Source organism: Tupaia chinensis, unplaced genomic scaffold (genome assembly GCF_000334495.1).
Source record: "Tupaia chinensis unplaced genomic scaffold, TupChi_1.0 Scaffold145685_1, whole genome shotgun sequence".
NCBI lineage: Eukaryota > Metazoa > Chordata > Mammalia > Scandentia > Tupaiidae > Tupaia > Tupaia belangeri.
In genome coordinates this window covers 1779012-1798998 of record NW_006205542.1, presented here as the reverse complement: position 1 = coordinate 1798998, position 19987 = coordinate 1779012, and the positions used below count along the sequence as shown (strand labels likewise).

Below are 19987 nucleotides of genomic sequence, written 5' to 3'. Positions count from 1 at the left end.
ATGCCTTATTCTCATTCATCATGCATACTTCTGACAAATTCATTATCCTAAAACATTCCTTTCAACTGGTAGCTTCATGTTAGGATACTTTCGTGTCTTTCCTAAGAGTAAAACCAGTTTCTTGAGGCTGGACTTCAAGGGTATTCATAAACTTGCCTGACATCCTTTATAGGTTTATCTCCCCCCAACTCTTTTGTCAATTAAGCTTCTCAAATTAGATTTTTATCTTAAGCCACTTTTGCCTGACTACTTCATTCTCACTTCTGAACTTTTACTCCAGTCATTTTTTTAGCCCTGGATGCCCCAATTTCTTCATTTCGTCAATTGCAACCCCTTCTTTAAGGAAAGCTAAATTCTTTCTATTTCCTGTGTAGCTTTCCTGGAATTCATAGCATCCCAGCAATAATTATATATACAGTCCCTCTTGATGAAACTTCATGCATATTTTTATACAGTAATTAATTGGGGGCCAGCAGGCATAGTAACTAAGGTGCTGGACTCCCACATGGCTATGTGTGGTTCAAGCCTCGGACCCAGTAGCTTGAAAATCACGTCAGGTGCATGTGCATGTGTGCCCAAAATCTGGAAAGGAGAATGGAAGAGAAGGGGTTGTGGCAGGGCCATCTCTGCTGGGAGTGATCTCTCACTTTCTCTCTCACTCTGTCTTCTCTCCAGCAAGTACATACACCCTATGGCAAACATTTAATAATAAAAAAAGAATAATACTTAATTTGATCTTTATCATTCATTTGTATCATAAGGTATTATTTATATACCTAGTCACCAACTTATGTACCCATCTATTTATCCATGTATCACTAATCTCCCACAGTTAAATTATAAACTACCTGGGGCAGGTCCTACATTTTCTTTGGAAGGGATCCTCCCTTATTCCTTAATTTAGCACTTGGAATATATGTTCTGTTCAACAGGTGATATATATATATATATACACACACATAGATGATATATATAAATAAATATATATATATATATATAATTAAGTGCTAAAAGAAATATAAAATTTCAAGAATTACTAGCTTCAATAAGTTTCCCTAAAGTCCAAGTTTGAATAAAATTCTATTTCTCTATGCTTCCATGGCAATTCGTAAACTCTTTCAAAGCCTATCATCATGCTGTGTTATAATTATCTGTTTACTTGTCTCTCAGCTGAACTAAGATACACCATTTGTTTTATAAGTCTCTAATATTTGTTGGATGAATGAATAAGAACGAATGAATGAATGTCAAAATACATGGTACTCATAAGGCTCATTTGAACAAAAGGGAAATAAATATTATGAGTTAAATAATACTTAAAAGGTCTGTTTTAGCATGTTAAACCCCTGCATTTGTCCACCCAATGACCTCAATTACACATTACTCATAATGCTACCAGAAGGCATTGAAGGTGGCCTAAGCATATCCACAATATGTAACATTTGGCATATGTATAAAAGAAGAGTACATTCATTTATCTACCATTATCATTTTTCATTAAATAAGCAATAATTCTCTTCATACTTTGCCTCAAGTTCTGAGCACAATTCTTTCATTTTGTTTAATGTCTTTCTTCTCATACCACTGCATAAGTAGCCAGTGGGTACAGATTTTTCTTTGGCTATAATCTTCCTGTTTTCATACGATAATCATCTATTTTCTTGGCATGGGCAGACTGTTCTCATCCTAGGCTAATGACTCTGTGGAAGAGCAGAGGAAATGGCAGTGATTCACAGAGTAACCAGGCTGGGACCCAAGGCACAGCGACTTTCTAATGATAATATCTCCAATATTTATTCCCCTTTGTATCCTTTGAGAGATACATCTGATTTGGAGATACTCACATAAATTTTGACTTAAGGAATTATCACCCATCCTACCTAACCTCCATTTTATTGGATATAAATGATACTTCACAGTGATCCTAAATTGGGATAGCCTTTCAAGATCACATTGCAGGAATTTTCCAAATACACATTTTCCGACTTGCCTACTCAAGTACAGTAGGAAGCATTTGACTCATGATGGGATAGTGTGAGACCAGGTGTATTCTCTCTTAAATTGTTCTTACACCATTTTACACCACTCCTCTCAATAAGAAACATGCAGAGATGAAAAAAATGAAGCCTATGCTTTGATTAGATTGGCAAAAACCAGTATTTTCAAATTATGAGCACTGTAAGAGCTAAGTCAATATTGATTAAATGAGTAATGAAACTGCTACCTTAGTACAGTATGTGAACAATGTTAATTGATATATAGTATTATATAGAGTGTATGACTGTTTCATGTACATTATCTCATTTCAGCTTCAAAAACTTCCAATGACTTAACTAGCACGAACTTTCTTAACATTTTCCAGATGAGAAAACTAAGATGGTGGAAGGTAAAATAACTGAGCCAAAGTTGCCCAGTGAGTATCACAGTCACATTTAAATATACATATTCCTAACCCTTAAAGCTAAGGTTTCTCCATTATTCTGAGAAAAAATGTAAAACGCTTCTTTATTAACATGCAGCTCATCTATGTCTTTGAATCCACCCAGACCTGATTCCGCCCCTGTGCTGTTGAGTGACCCTAGGGCAAGTCTGTAATACGGTTCATGCACTGTCTCCCATACATGGGCCAATTGCACACAAGTCTTAGGTTTTGCCCTTATCGTGTGCCCTTGATGCAAAGCGGCCATTACATAATCTCAATCAAAATGTTTGGGCTTGTATGGTTTCATTTTTAGACATCTTTTAAAAACAACTGTTTATTCCTATGGACAAGGATCATTTTGTCTACAATTGGATTAGGAGAACTGGAGAAAGGAGAACCACTGAGCTAGCTCCTTGCAGCTGGCCCTGTGCTAAAGATAAAAGTGACCTTTAGGCTACCCATAAAGTCAACAAGATGATAAAGAGGAAGGTTCAAGGCAGAGGCTCTGAATAGGAAGAAAAAATTTACATTTGGCTCAAGTGTCCTCTATTCACAGGAATAAAGAACACAGAGAGTGTGCGAAGGGCAAAGCCTCTCTAACGTCAGGGTCACCCACAGGCACTGCTCAGGGCGTCATTAGCAGGGAACTTGGTTCAGTCTACACGGGTATAACTGGTGGGAGGACTAATGACTAGTCACACTCCATTAGGACATAACTGCTACAGATAAAAGTGCTGTAGTCCTACTCTTACAGAATTAAAGTGTTTCGATATCCAAGAAATCAAAGATGGCATCTCCTCTGAGTTTTCATAAATATACACAATATTGTAATTAAAATAGTTACAGCAGAAAGAGGGGCTCTGTAAGATTTTGTGAATGGTCACAACCCAGCAAATCATATAAAAAGAATGAATACTATAAAAGCCACACAATTTTTAAAAATTCTGTCACTGCCTAATTATAACCATGAACTGGAAATGTCACTGTTCTTAGTATTCACTATTTTTAAATTACTGGTAATACTGACTTTATTCTAAAGGAAAAAGCATATTTTTTAGTTGGTCCTTCTATTTTACTACTATCAATACAAAATTGATATCAATTCCTACTACAGGTGATAATAAAACTATAACTCTTATTGTATATCAAGATAATTTTAACCAAATAAAAAAATTAAATTCATCACAGCTCTGAAATAAACATGTGTCTAAAAATAATACAGAGAAGGGCTGTCTCCCGAAAATATCTTTACTCATGACAAATATGTGGCTAAAAGATCCTTTGATACAAAACATGTCCTCCATCTTATTGACTTAATTCCATAAATGAAATACAGTTTTTTAAATACAGTTGTTTTTATCTAGTGTATATTTTAAATATTTATTTCCTCTAGAATATCTAAATACCAACAAAATTATTAATATTCCATTCCAACAGAATATTAGGATAAAAAAATCATAAAAACCAAACTTATTTAAAATGGAAAAATCTAATCATGTTTTAATTTTGACTCAATCTTACTTTTCATTATTTTTTACCTTTAATATTTGAAGTACTATATACTTAAAATAATGAAGTTGAGATTTATAAAATTTATAATTGCATATGCCATATAAGCTACATTTGTGTGATAATAGAATGTGTATGACTTTAAGAGGAATTATATCTATATAATACATATTAATATTAATATACATAATATATTATTTATATGTCCACACACATTATTCATTCAATGAACCTTAGATCTATTAAGCATATGAGAGAGAACGCATGTGACTGGAACTTCCTCCCTCAGTGCATAACAGAAGTCCCTCTTCTCTCTCATTGCTTCCAAAACTTCATGACTAACTTTCACTAGCTTCATCTTGACTGCCATTGGTGGACTCTAAGCTGCCTTTGTGTTTTGTCTCAAGTATCACAACTGTTTCCTAAAAGTTCTTTTATCCACTTGTAACCCATTTGCTACACTACAATGAATCATGGTTTTCTCTCTGTAGAGGTGCTTTAAGGGCTTCTCCATAAAAATCTTATGTAAACTCTGAAGACATGAAAGGTCTCTAAGATGGAATCCTTGCTCGTCTCATCCATTTCCCTCATCCTCTTCCCTTAGTTTCTCTGTCCTTTTTTAGTTCCCCAGAAATGTCACACTGTTTTCTACATAAGGACCACTGCACATATCCTCTCTGGAATTTTGTTCCTCTGGCTCTTCTTAAGACTGGCTTCTCATCTTTCAAGTATCATCTTAAATGTCACCTCCTCTCAGAGCCTTCTTTGAGCATACTCTTTAAATAGCTTCCCTGCTGTAATTTTTGATCAGTGCATTCAGTTGAGGCTCTTGTTAAAATAGTTATAATATCTATATTTGTTTGTTATTTAGATGTTTTCTTCCCATACTCTAAGTTCTACAAGGGCCAGATTCTGCTTTGGGCATCATAGTATCTAGTGCCTGATGTCGTGTTCTACATGCAGTGCAGACTAAATATTTATTGAAGTGAGAATGAACAGGTCAACTCATCGAAAAGAAGGCAGTAAATTGCTTTCACTGCTGTACCCTTTTCCACCAGCTGAAGAAACTCACTGCTCTTCCTCTTAGTGTTCAAAAAACAAAGCTGATTTGACAGGTTTCCAGCAAAGGAGTGGACATCTGCACTTAGACTGAAATTCAGGATAATTGAAAAAGAGTGAGTAGAAAATATAAATAAGTTCAGGAGTATAGAAGACCACATGGCTCAGAAGGAGCAGAGGGGCCAAAGCCCTAACAACAAGGGAAAGTGGGCTAAACTCCAGCACTTATAAGGTCTTTTCCAGACTTTTGGAAAGAATCATTGTATTCACTACAGAGGCTGCGTTTGAGGAACTGACAGTCTGTCAGGGGGGTATCCATTCTTCTATATTATCCCTGACACTTCTGCCATCTACCTACTGGGCAAGACGTAGAGTTGGGAGCCTTGGACCACACAGCCTGGAGGTCACGTCTGGTTTGCAGAACTTAGAGGCAGTGACAACAAGAACTTACGTCCAATGTTTACAATATCAAGAGCACACTTTTGTTTAATCTATGATCTGGTGTAAGATATAATTCTTACGTTAGATATGTTATTTTAAATGGAAAATCATATTTTAAGGCATAGAGAGATACAGTTCCTATACAGCTAGGGAAATTAGCAGACACATACACATATGCATATATACCAGAGTTATATTTTTAGTGCTCAAGGTTGCCTATGTTAAAATTAGGTTAGGTATAAGCTCCCGTAACTACATGATTAAATTAATTCTGGTCCCAAACATGTTGGTCCTCTGGAGCCCCTGTGTTCTGATTAAATCAGCACGAAGATGTTATTGCTGATAAACAGCCACACCTTTGAGATCTGAAAAAGTATGCTTATTAAAAGAAAGATGTGGAAGGCAGTCTCTCTGTCACCACAAGGCTGACTCATCTGAAGCTGCGAAGATGGGGAAAGAAAAGTATGTGACACACATGTCCATGTCAAAACCCTCAACACAGATGGCACTCAAGATGATCCAGTCAAGAACAGGATCCAGTCAAGACAGAACTATACTTTCTTGAAAAGAGGAAGCAGGAATAACAAAACCCAAATAGGAAAGCAAAATCCTGAGACTAAATAACTTGGAATTTTACCTGAAAGCTAATTTTTTTTTGATAAATGAATAAAATGGATAATTATAGGACAATCAGTTGACTAAGAAACCAAGATAAAAATAAACATATGTCAAAACCGGATTATCATTTTTTTCCCAAAGGTAATCAGAGAAACTCAAACCAAAGAATTTCAATACCATAAAATATTATACTATACTATTCTTTTTGATTAGCTCTTTATCTAAATAGAACCCAGACTCTGAGATTACATTGGTCATTATCATGTGATGAAACTAGTCATAATGCAAACACCTGTGCATACAAACACATATACACAGAGTTAACTATCTTTTAATAAACAAGGTAGGGACCAATGTGCTACATGACCACATTGCTGAACAAAGTTTGAGTCCCAGACCTGGGGGCTTGAAAATTACACTGGGCGCGTGTGCATGTCACCCAAATCAGAGGAGAACAGAGGAGAAGGGATTTCAGCATGGGCATCTCCCTTTAAAAAAAAAAGAAAAAAGAAAAAAGAAAGAAATGTGGGGTCAAAACCCCAAAATTATGATACAAGAGATATACAGAATTGACCTTCAAATGTGAATTTGTTCCTAAGATGTGGAGATGTCATAAGGTACACTTACGTGAATATATATACACATTCATATACATTCATATACAATTCAAACAAAGCAGAACTTAAGGAATAAAAAAACTTCCTTCAAGGAAAGTGGATAGCTCTACTAGTGTATTAATCTATTATTGCATTGCCAACAGAAGCACTGAAACTAGGTGGCTCATAAGAATAGAAGTTTATGCAACTAATGGTTGGGTCAACTTTTGCTGAGGCTGCAACATGGCAGAGGACAGGATCTTGAGCAGAGCAATTGTCCCCAAGTTTCTCCCTATTTCAGTCTCTTCTTCCCTCTTATAAATCCACCACAACTCAATCACAGGGAACTTGCCTAATGACCTCATCACACCCAAAGGTCCCACCATGGGATACCATGAGGGAATTAAGTTTTCACTTAATACCTTTAAGTGAAAACCAAGTCCCAAATTCATGAGAATTTCTGCACAACATTCAGACTACAGCAAACAGTGAATTACATAAAATATAATTTTAATTTACTATAAAACTACAGTGATGAAAATCCTGTGGTACCAGCATTAGAACAGACTTACAGATCAATAGCTATAATTGAGAGTCCAGAAATAAGCCCTTACATTTATGGTCAATTGCTTTCCAACATCTGGATATCCACATGCAAAAGAATATATGGTATGTGCTTTGTATCTTAATTTTTAAAAAGCCACAAAAACAAAAGATAAAAGCCACCAACAAAAACAAAAGATTAAAAAAAAAAAAGGGGGAACTAGACTATGATTCATGTACATCTCTGGATTCAAGTTATTCCTGACAATGTCACCTTCCACAGAAATACTCTGCATTATTTAACTAATCATATGCGCTTTTTTACTATTTTATTCTCTTTCTGTATTTTTACCTCTGACATTATCAGTTCTACGTGACTAAACATCTTAGTTTGCCCAAGCTAAAGGAGGTTCCCAGAACATGAAATTTCAGTACTAAAACATGGAAAGTCACAGAAAAAATTGGGACAAGATTTTTGCACAATCTACTTCATTCTTGCTCTTTGATTAAGTCACTGAGGGTACCTCACTTTTCCTTCTGACTCTACACCTTCTCCTTATTGTATTTCTTTTCTTTAGATATTTGCCATAGGGTGCATGTGCTCACTGGCTGTACTACAATCCCTTCTCCTCCATTCTCCTCTTGGGATTCTGGGCATGCAAGTGCATGAACCAGGCATGTTCTTCAAGCTACTGAGCCCAGAACTCAAATAATGGAGTTGGCCATGTGAGATTCAAGCCTTAATCACCATGCAACCTGCTACATCCTCCTTATTCTATTTCATTTGTCTTAATGTTTTTTATTATAAAGTAATTGGTTACAAGTTGGTATATATTGTCCACTCTCTCCTGAGATTGGGAAGGAAAAGTCACCTGTCTTCTGGATGTTCCAGTTGGAGATTCTTTGGTGGCTAATATATAGTCTAATGTTGACTCTAAATTTGCTGCAGCGCCTAAAGTAGCTTTCCTTGATTTTATCCCATCAATTTAATCTCTTTAACTAAAAGAAGTTATCTCTTCTCTTCTTAGCTTTGTCATCACAATCAATCACTATACTCTAATAATACTGCATGTGAAATTTTCTCAAATATTTCCTAACTCCTACTTCTCCTACCTATTCCCACTCACATGAGTGACTGAGACTGATGAGTAGCTAAGTGTTCCTCAGACTTTAAAAATCCAAGATAACTTTGTGTGTGTGTGTGTGTGTGTGTGAGAGAGAGAGAGAGAGAGAGAGAGAGAGAGAAAGAGAGATGAAGGAAAGTACAGCATTATTGCAAAGCACAAAGCAAGGAGAGTGGGCGGCTCATGCAGAAAAGACCCAGTCTCCCCAGGATGTTCCCCACATGTGTTTTTAAGGACAAAAAGTAGGAGCAGAGGTCCTAGGGGCATAATCAGTTCAGTGATTGGCTCAAGAGGGTACATGATAACTTTTGAAATGCAAAAATCCAATATTCTACATCAAATTTCAAAATAAAACCAAGTGTTAAAAGTAAAACAGAGCAGGGTGGTGGTGTGGTGATTCAGGAGGCTTGATCCACATGGTTGACTATGCAGTTTGAGTCTTGGTTCGAGGGGCTTGAAAACCATGCTGGGGGCATATGTGTGTGTGCCCAAATCCTGAGAATAAAGGAGAAGGAGTTGCTTGCAGCATGGGCATCCACCCCTTGGGGATTCTTTCTCACATTTCCTCTATCTCTCCGGTAAGCACACATGCTCTATAGCAAAAATTAAAAACAAAACAAAACAAAACAAAAAACAAACAACAACAAGGCCCAATGAGTTGCTTAGTTTCTTATTCTTCAGAGATTCTGATGTAGCACTTTCTGCTTTTCTCTCTCTCTTTCACACATGTACACCCACACTTCCTCCACCCCTGCCCACAGACTCCCACCCACCATGAAACCACATACAAAAAGATACACACAATATTGCAGTGAATTTGGGACCAACAGTTGGCATAATGGCTATATTACTGGACTCCCATGTAGTTGACTACAGGGAGTCCCAGACCCGGTGGCTTAAACTCATGCTGGGCACATGTGCGTGCATGCTCAAGATCCTGAGAGGAGAATGGAGGAGAATGGATCGTGACATGGCCATCCCCCCAGGGGGTGATTTCTCACTTTCTGTCCCTCTGTCTTTCTGGTGAGCGTACACACCCTATAGCAAAAAACTCTCTGAAGAAAGAAAAAAATTGTAGTGAATTCTTTTAATCTTATATTTTCTTGGCATCCAATTTTAATATAAATTTAACTTTCTCATTCCAAAAGTAGGGCTTTGTTGCTCTTGACACAGCTTCTAGTCCTCCACCTCCTCCCAGTTCCTCAAAGTGGTCAATCCAGGTATCTGCCTTATACAACCACCTCCTGGTGACCAACTTCCTATGGGAAAGCAGGATCCATATTGACTTTCATTTGCATAGACTACTCAGATACACTGCAGTGACCATCTCTTAGTCACAGCGTCACTCCAGGGAACTCTTGCCTGTATGCTCTAGACCCACAAATGAGAATTTCCTATGGGAATGCTTAGTAGGTAAAAACCTTGGGCCCAAATGAAGGCTTTAATCTAAGATTTGCTCACTTTCTTTCTTTCTTCTCTTCTTCTTTGCTTTTCTTTTCTTTTTTTTTTTTTGGAGAGGTTTTTGCTATAGGGCACGTGTGCTCACCAGAAAGACAGAGAGGGACAGAGAGATAGAAAGTGAGAAATCACCCCTCGGAGGGGGGTGGGGGCGGATGGCCATGTCGCAATCCCTTTTTCTCCGTTCTCCTCCCAGGATCTTGGGCACACACGCACATGCTCATGGAGTGGCTTGCTCACTCCTTCTTGCTCCCCAATTACTGGCTGAGCATGCTCATCCCAGACAGGTCCTTGTTTTTGTTATTTCATGCTTTTTCTTTTTTTATTGTGTTGCTTCCACCATGTCTTACCAACACACCCAAATTTAATCTCTTCTCCATCGGGACGATCCAAGAAAGTGGCTATCTTGGTAGAAATAAACTGGAAGTAGATCATACAGGAGCCTCAGGGGTCTCTGCCAGTATAAGCAAGTTTCCTGTGAGAGGGACACTTAGTTGTGGGGAAGACACCTAGGTGTCGGGCTACCCACCAGTATAAAGAAGTACCCTGTGAACGGCACATTGTACATATCCATTACCACCTGCCCTGGACCTTATCAGCACAGCGATGGTCTCCAGGGAGACCTCAAGACCAAACTACATACATGTGTACGCTGTGTGAGAAACAAATCAGGGCAGTTAGTACAGTTACTGACTCATACATTGATTACTTCTTTGTAGTAATAACATCAATATCTGCTTATTTAGATTTTTAAAAGATATATATATGCAATAGGGAGGCAAGCATTAATGGGACAAAGAAATGTGGTATTATCTGTTGAAGATATTTTATAGTTTTATCGACTTTAGGGATAAAAGTTCACCTGTTGAAATAGTCACTTTGTAAGATAAATATTGTGATTGATTGTACGAAAGAAAATGAAATAAAAAATGAAAAAAAGGGACCAGCAGTTAGTGTAATGGCTATGTTGCTGGATTCCCACATAGTCAACCACAATTCGAGTCCCAGACCAGGTGACTTAAACTCATGCTGGACATGTGTGCATGTATGGCCAAGATCCTGAGAGGAGAATGGAGGAGAAGGGTTTGCGGCGTGGCCATCCCCCCGGGCGGTGATTTCTTGCTTTCTGTCTCTCTGTCTCTCTCTGTATGTCTAGAGAGTGCACTGCCCTATAGCAAAAACCTCTCCAAAAAAAAGAAAAAAGGAAAAAAAATACAATATCATTAACCATAGATACCCTTCTGTGAAATAAAACCAAAAACTTTTTCCTCCTAGCTAACTGTAGCCTCATCCCTATTGACCAATCTCTCTCAAGCACTTACTCCCTCTCCCTTCCTTCCTTGGGTAACAATTATTACATGCTCGCATACTTGTGAGATCAATGAAACAGCACACTATCCCATAAATACATATAGTTATTATAGGTCCATTAAAATAAAAGATTAAAATTCGTTTAATTGAGTATTTTTAAAAGACCAAATTAAAGAAAAATACAACACAGAGGCCTCAGCAATGTGTGGATGTTCTAAATTACCTCAGTATGACCTGGTTTTTAAAGAAAGATTTTTGCTGTATATTTTGATATATTTATTACTTTTTTAAAGAATTATTTTTATCTAACTTTATTTATTTGTTTATTTTAATTTGACCATAAAGGGACAGAGCAAGAGTGAGAGCGAGAGAGAGAAAGAGGGAAGTGAGAAGGCAGGCCTCCAGGTCTGAGACATGAACCACAGTTGGCCATGTGGGAGTCCAGTGCTCTTAACCACCATGCAATGTGCTGGCCCCTTTATTTATTACTTTAAGTGATAACTCACACAGCATGCTTAAAATATTTTAATAATATCTTGAAGGAAATATTTGAATATTTTATATACTTGTTAATAAAAATATAGGAAATATTGACATGTGTATCTATCAGTCCGGACCTGTGTAGTAGGATGGACCAAGCGACATTCATACATGCGTACTTGCTTTCTGTCTATCTACCAACTCTACCACTCCCTTTTCCTACTCAGTCAAAGCTTTTTGAAAAAGTCACCTATGGAACCAGCAGATGGTGGGAGGTTAAGGCAGTTGGACCTGCCACATGGCCAACTGTGTGGCCGGAGTCCCAGACGTAGCAGCTTGAAAAACATACCAGGTTCATGCGTGTGCTTGTGTGTGTGTGTGCATGTCTCACAACCCCAGAGAATGGAGGAGAAGCGATTGCAGCATGACCGTTCTCTCTAGGATTAGCTTTATCACTTTCCCCATTTTTGTCTCTCATTTTCTTCTGTCTCTCTCTCTCTCCCCCTTTCTCCAGCATATGCACATGCCCTATTTCAATAAATAATAAATAAATAAGCAAGCCATGTGTATTCACCATCTCCTTTATTCTGACTTTTCATACCCTTCTCAAACCTATAGAAATAAAGCATGTCCCCTCACATATATGTTAAAATTGCTATCCCAAGTGCCCCCAATAACCTCTCTATGACTGAAACCAAAAAACACTCTTTTTTTTTTTTTAAGTTTGCTATAGGGTGCATTCCCTTGCCAGACAGAGAAAAAGAAAAAGAGAGAGAGAGATCACCGTCGAGGAGGGGAGGTCACACTGCAATCCCTTTTCCTCCATTCTCCTCTCAGGATTTTGGACACAAACATACACACACACACCAAGCATGATTTTCAAGTCACTGGTTGAGACTCGAACCATGGAATTGGCCATGTGGGATCCAGTCAAATTAACCTCCATGACACCTGCTGGCCCCTCTCCTACTTTGTTAGTCATTATTTCTTAGCTACTGTAGGGGATCCTCTTTCTTTACCTACTTTTAGGCATTGGTTTTACCTAGGGCTCTTCTTATTACTTTTTCTATGTGTCCTTTGGTGATGTCATCTACTTTCCCAATTAACTGAATGCTTCAGGTTCACAGACCTGTTTGTTAGATTTATACCCTTGGGTAATTTGCAGACATCACAAAATTACTGTATAAAAAATTGAGAGCCAGCCCTATAGCCTAGTGGGCAAAAGGAGTTGGATCCCACATACTCAACCACTGTTCAAATCCTGGCCCCGGCTTCCTAAAAATCATTCCGGGCACGTGTGTTTGCATGCCTCAAATCCCAATTAGATGGAGAAATGGAGGAGAGATTGCAGCATGACCACACTCCATTGGAGGGTGATTTTTTTCTCTCCCTCCCTCACATACTCAACCACTGTTCAAATCCTGGCCCCGGCTTCCTAAAAATCATTCCGGGCACGTGTGTTTCACTCCCAGTGAATGCACTTAGATGGAGAAATGGAGGAGAGATTGCAGCATGACCACACTCCATTGGAGGGTGATTTTTTTCTCTCCCTCCCTTCTTCTTTCTCTCTCTCAGTCTCTCTTCAATGAGCACATGTGCCCTCTGGCAGGAAAAAATAAATAAAAAATAAAAAACTCACCAATACCCTTAGATCTGGTTCACATCTTTACCTTAGTGACCTTTAATCACCAAAGCCATTAATATGAGAGTCCCACTAAACTCTTTCCAGACAAACCATATTCAATTGATAATCAAGAACTGCCCATTTTACTTTTTACTCAGCTCCTAAAATGCATCCTTTTCATGCCCTCTGTTACCCTCTAAATCAAGACCTTATCTCTTCCTGAGCTATTGCAAATAGTCTATTAACTGATTTATTTGCTTCAAGTTTTGCTCACATTACACTCTGACTGCATTTTCCCCATTTCTACCAAAGTAGATTTTTTCATATTCTTACATATACACATAATGCAAATCTGATTCACTCTCCTAATTAAAACCTATTAAGTCAATCCTCATATAACTAAATGTAGTACTTATTAAATTTGTATTCCAGCCCAATTACAATATATAGAAATCTAAGTTCTGTTCCAAAATATTAATCTGGAATACACCCTTTCCTGTTATATTCTTTTTTATTTGGTTTGAAATTAAACACCAACAAAAGAAAACTATCTGGCAACTAGTCTTTATTGCTTTTCAGACCAACTAATATCAATAGTTTGAGACTTATAAATTTAAAAACATTGAACCATAGATTAAAATCTACCCTCGATCACCCTCTTCCAATTTATTTTGCCCTTGCCATATCAACCTAAGAAGAGATTAATGTGAATAGGGAGAGTTCAATTTATAAATACCACTCTCTATTGAAATGGGAAAAATGCAGATTTTTAATTCCTCCAGTCAGCTAAAGAGATGTTCTCTCTCTTAGTCAGAAAGTATAGAGTGAGCAAAGAGGTGATCAGAAAGGAAGTTCCAGAGAGCTCCCCATTGCTTCTTCTCACCACTATATTCAGAAGTATCCAGAAAATTCTACCAGGTGCAGTGCAAGTTACAGCAGATTCCCACAACTATAATTCTATGGAAACCCAACAAAAAATAAAGAAAAAGATGATTTAAAGTCATGTTGGGGAAAATGATAATTGTCATTTCTTGTTTAATAATATCTGATTTAAAATGCACTTTGGAATGAATGGGACCAATTAAAATGAATACTCAAAATGTGTAATAACACAGATTTTCAAATCAATGTTAATTCCTCAACAAATTTTCCCAGAAATTACTTCAATTCTAATATAAGTAAAATGTTTTAGCATTTCTATGGCATAAGATGAAAAGTGGGGCCATATATTTTCTATGAATATTCGAGTAAACTTCCATCATAGGAAAACAGCTTTATATACAGTAAGAATATTTATGGAAAAATAATGGGAACATCAGTAAGACTAATTTTTCCAAGCTTGTACCTTTTCAATGTAATTAAAATAATTTTTACTCTAATTAAGTCAAAACTATTTTATTTCCTTAAAAATACTAATTAAATGTAAAAAATGATACTCAAATATACTAATTGAGATAAAAATCAATAATGCACCGAGTTAATCTCCTGAAATTTATTTATAAAAATTATGTATCCTAAAACATAAATAATTTAAAATTATTTGTTACTTATGTAATATACAAAATATAAGCAATTCAGTGGCTAACTGAAGGGAAAAGCAGGGAGAACAGTAAAAATTAAATAAGCAAATTCTGTGTTGTGAATGTGGATTCTGATGAAATAAAATGTAAAGAGCTGTAAAATTCTGCAGAGTAGCATTATACATTCAATCCTTGGAACAGAATTACATTCCTAGTTCAAGATAAATAAATAAAGGCCAGCAGGTTGCATAGTGATTAAGGGCACTGGACTCCCACATGGCTGACCACAGTTCGAGTCCCAGACCTGGCGGCTTGCTTTCTCACTTTCTCTTCCTCTCTCTCTCCCTCTCATGTATGTGCTCTCTCTCACTCTCTTTTTCACTCTGTCCCTCTCTGGTCTAATTAAAATAAATAAAGTTAAATAAAATAATTCTTAAAAAATTAATAAATACATTTTATTTAATTTTTATATGTGCTAATGTTAATAAAAAATTGCCATAGCAAAGTAATTATAAAACTTTAGTGCTCATCTCATAGTGTCTGATAGTTTTACTCTTTCATCATTTTATTTCGGTTTTACTTCAAACATATTCTCAGATATACAGAGAAATCTGTATATATCATTGTGAGACACATTTCTTCAAAGGCTTTCACTTCTAGCCTTGAAAGTAGGCATCCCCCCAGTGGTAACTACTTGGCTGTAATGGTTACGCTGACATTACTGCTGCTGAGATATTTTAAAGACTTTGCTCATTTTCTTTACCAGCAGTATAATTCTACTCAGGACTGTATCATGCTACTCGACAGAATTTTAAAGCCCTTTACATCCCATCTCATCAAAATCCACATTTGAAACTCAAAGTTTATTTGATGTCTTCTCTACTCCCTGTTTTCCCCTTCAGCTGGGCATTAACTAATCCCTAGTGTGTACAATGGAGGATGCACTAGATCAAAGTACAGGGACAGTGCCATTTGGATTGTCATTACCTTGAAATAAGTTAGTGTGAAGGTTGGGGAATGGACTAGGCTATGCCTTTCCCCTCTTGGCACCTTCCAGCCCCTATCCAGCACTTTCTGTACCTTGCCTTTCTACTTGCCTAATGCCTTATGCTCTAGTTCATCTAAATTCCAAATGCAAATGTACACAGAATAAAACAACAGAAAAAGAACTGTTGCCACTTCTAGACCTTTGAAAAATGTCTCTTTCCTCTAATTTTATCTTTTCAATAGGGTATGAGAAACATCACTTAACAAAGATACTTAATCCAGAGCTCCTGTTTCCAGATAATTTTCTCTAATTCAATAGTAGCCTTTTTATTACACATACACCAAAATGGCCAGAGCATTTACTCCCGCATGCAATGGAAATTAATAAATCTATAACTAGTGATCTGCGTCAGAGACGACATTTTCAGTCAATAAAATGCCATACTCACGGTGAAGGTTGGTGGGGCTGGTTTTCAGCATTTCTTGGTGTTTTGCAGGCAGCAGGCTTCGCCATGTCCCTGACAACACACCTGGGGCGCATGATAGACAGCACAACGCACTATTAATTATAAAAAGGGTAGAACACATCTGGAAATTAAACACGGTACTGAAAACACAATCTAAAGGAAGGTCTTAACCTTGGGGCCCTGCAAAAGCCCCTACAGCAGGAAATCTTTGACTCAGGCTTCCAGAAGTTCAATTATACCCAAATAAAATCTTGGCTAGCCTCTGTATTTGATTTTCCTTTTAGCATCAATAAAATGATTGTCAGCAGCTTTCCCCATAACAGAAAAGCTACTAAAAGGATTGGCCTCACTGTATGAAGACATCTGAAAGCTTAAAAATAGGAACAGCTGTCATGTTGATATGTTAAAAATTGAACAGGATTTTTCTGTGGCTTTGACTATTTTATAAAAAGATATGAACCTTTGTTTCACACCGTTAATCATGGTCTTACTGTCTATTCAAAAAGAGATCTAAGAGGCCATAAGACAACCCCCACGTTTAAAATTCCCTTCAAGCTAACAGAAGAGGAAGCGATGATGATGTTCATAGACAGTGTGTATGTATGTCTGTATGTCCACTATAAGAAGAGAAGATATATTCAAAATATGAAAACAAAAAAAAGTCTTTGTGCCTTAAGTCCTGCATCATAGGAAAGTGTAGACAATACTAGAGTTCCAAAGGGCAGGAGGAGGAATGTTCTTACTTTCATGTAAACAGGGCTTCTAGAACATTGGAGAAATTCATTGGCAGAAATCAAAAAACACCTCCATCTGAGGCTGTACATGGATGACTCAGACATTTGTTCTCCTCAAAAGTTTATTTTAAACACAACTTTGAAAAGGAAAGCCTAGATTATAAAATTGTAACCTTCACATCTTAGACTTTCCTAAGTTGAAATGTTCTTTAGGACCCAGGACCCTCAAACATGAATCTGGTTTTAAGAACTTTCAGGTGGGCTTCTTGGAGATTTGACATCACTGCTCATGTTTAAGGCCAGTTATGTTATTCCAGATGGGGATCACTGATGAGGCAGTCTTTGTTTCCCCAGAGCTAAAAGCTGCATGGCAAAATTCTCCACTTCTGAAAGAAATTATACAGGGAAACGTGGACACAACGCACAGAAACGTGCACACACACACACTGTTCATTCCAAACGAGGTCAAGTGAGACTTAGAAATCAATATGTAACATGACAAGAAAAGAAAACGGTGCCATTTCAAAGACTCAACACACCTTCCTCCTAGAATAAAAATAAAGTATGGGGTTTGTCAAGAACTGTTGCTAATCTCTTAATGGATTGGTCAAGAGATAAGAGTTCAAAAAAAAATTCACTGGACCCATCAAGCCTTTTATTCTTGTTCAAGTTTCATGAGAAAAGGCCAATCACACAGCAGAGTTAAGAGAACATTCAGGAAGGCATTTGTTAGGGAGAAAAAATATACTAGGATTTCTGAGCTCTGAAAATTTCATCTAACTTATACAAGGTACAACATCCAGTAAGTTAAATTTCAGAGCACAGGAAAATCTTCAGCAATTCTCATTCAACTAAAAATAGCATATGCTGCATGTTTAATCTACATGCACTGGTTTGTGGAAATATCTAAAGTAACACCAACTTGGAAATTTTTTGGAGCACTATGTCATGAAAAATCTTGCTTCTTCTCTTTTTCTCTCCCATCTCAAATGCTAGGTATTTATAAAAAGCTTTTAAATGAAAGAATCTACCACTTAGAGCTTCTCAAATATGCTTTCAAGGGACCATTTCCTAACCAATGTGGAGTAAGGCCAGTATTAAGGGTAAGCTCCTAAGCAAAACATTTTTCTTCCTGACTGAAAGGTCATGTCTACATAAGAAAATACACATCAAATCTCAATTACTCAGTGGTTTCAGTTTAAAATGACAATATTTGACATACTGTTTCTGTCTGTACATGCTATAGAATCTTCCTGATTAAAAAAACTTCATTTGAATTTTGAACTTTCAAGATTTAATTAAAGAATGAAAATAAGCACATTAATCTTCAAAAACAATGTATCTAGAATTAAATAGAAAGAAAATTAAAATGGAGAACTACATATTTTCTGTCCTAACACATATCCCGTCCACAGGATATATATTCAAGATTAGAATGATATAGCCAGCTACTGAATCTAGGTTTTGAGGAGGAGAGACTATTTGTTTTAGATTGCTAATTATTCAGCTGATTTGAGGGGACCCTAAGTTACAGTAACATGTGTTCCTACAGCTTCTAATTTTACTTCTTTTTAGCTAAAATTTCTCTGCATAGAAGGAAAATAAAAGAAAAACCCTATATGCAGAAAAAGACAAATCAAAAATACAATTCACTCTCAAGATTAATGTTAGCCTATACAGATTAGCATTTATTTAAAATTATAATTGAATTGTGTCACAGTTTGGAGACATAAAACCTCAACAGTTTCGATAGTTGTGGTATTTCATTATGCTGCAGCTCTTAAGAGTCTGTCTTTGTATATGATTCACTCCTTCAGCCAGACCTAAAACCACAAAGGCTGCCACAATCCTGACTTCCAGATATTACCATGGATTGAGGAACTAGAAGTTCAAGGGATTTGACCTCTTATTCTTTACAACGTCTTTAATTTCTCAGGGATGTATCAAACACAAACTCACAATCTTTAGCTGCAGCAACATTACCCATCACTCAAGCATCACTGAAGATTTATGCAAAGAAGACATTCTGCAGCCACCTCAGGGGAAGGCTCCTCCCGACTCCGCCCTCAGCACTGCTGGGTTTTATGAATGACTGCAATCAATGCGATGAATGGCTGCCAACTGCCCACTCAGCCACTTCTACTCTTCCATGCACGTACACATGGGAGAAATTCACATTGCCACAGCCTGCAGATGAGGCTGTGGCGCGGCTTTCATCTCTCCAAACAGGAACTAAATGTGCTTCCAGATACTCAGAGTATGTGAATTAAAAATTCTAAATGCCTTCAAGAAACTCAATTTACATAATTGCTTTCTCTCCTTTGACTTTCCTTTTTGGTGCCTGCAATCATTCCCCACTATTCTCTTCCCAACAAAAACACCACCACAATCTTATAGAACTTTATCTGAATTTGAACTTTAAGTTGTTTTATCTTTCAGGACCATTATCAGTAAACCAGCTATTGTGCACTAAGCAGCCAAATCGTAGATTAGAATCTGATTACATTTCTGTTTTCCATCTATGGATTTTGCAATTTTCCTATCATCAATAGTGGTGATTACACCTAAACAGTATTGGGGAAATAAAGGTGCTTTGCTTATTTGTCCTGAGAACTTAAGAGACAAGAATATAAGATTGAGAAATGGAACATTTTAAAAAGATTCAATTTATTGATTTGCTGATCACTAATAAAAACACACAGTAAAGGAAAAACAGACAAGAAAAGATTTCAGGACTTTGTAGCTTGATACCTCTCCTTCTAAACCTCCCATTCAGTGATTCTAGCTATTCTTCAAAGTGCTATTAATCAGGAACCAGCAGTTAGTATAATGGCTATGTCGCGGGACTCCCATGTAGTCTACCACGGTTCATATCCTGGACCCGGTGGCTTATAATTCACTCCGGGCACATGTGCGTGTGTGCTCAAGATCCCAAGAGGAGAATGGAGGAGGAGGGACTGCGGCATGACCATCCCCCCTGGGGGGTGATTTCTCGCTTTCTATTTCTCCATCTCTCTCTGTCTGTCTGGCGAGCCCTATAGCAAAAACCTCTCCAAAAAAAAAAAAAAAAAAAAGCTATTAATCACAAAATAGA

The 19987-nt window shown here is 37.1% G+C and overlaps 1 protein-coding gene across 1 annotated transcript in view; it reads right to left on the bottom strand.

Annotated features, from left to right (window-relative positions):
- LOC114006117 (regulating synaptic membrane exocytosis protein 1-like) overlaps window positions 1-19987 on the bottom strand; it is a gene marked incomplete at its 3' end in the record, with an annotated part of 286386 nt that overhangs the window by 176246 nt on the left and 90153 nt on the right. The window contains exon 2 of the mRNA XM_027768226.1: window positions 16142-16222. Coding sequence (XP_027624027.1) covers window positions 16142-16222 — 81 coding nt within the window. The remainder of the gene's footprint in view (window positions 1-16141; window positions 16223-19987) is intronic.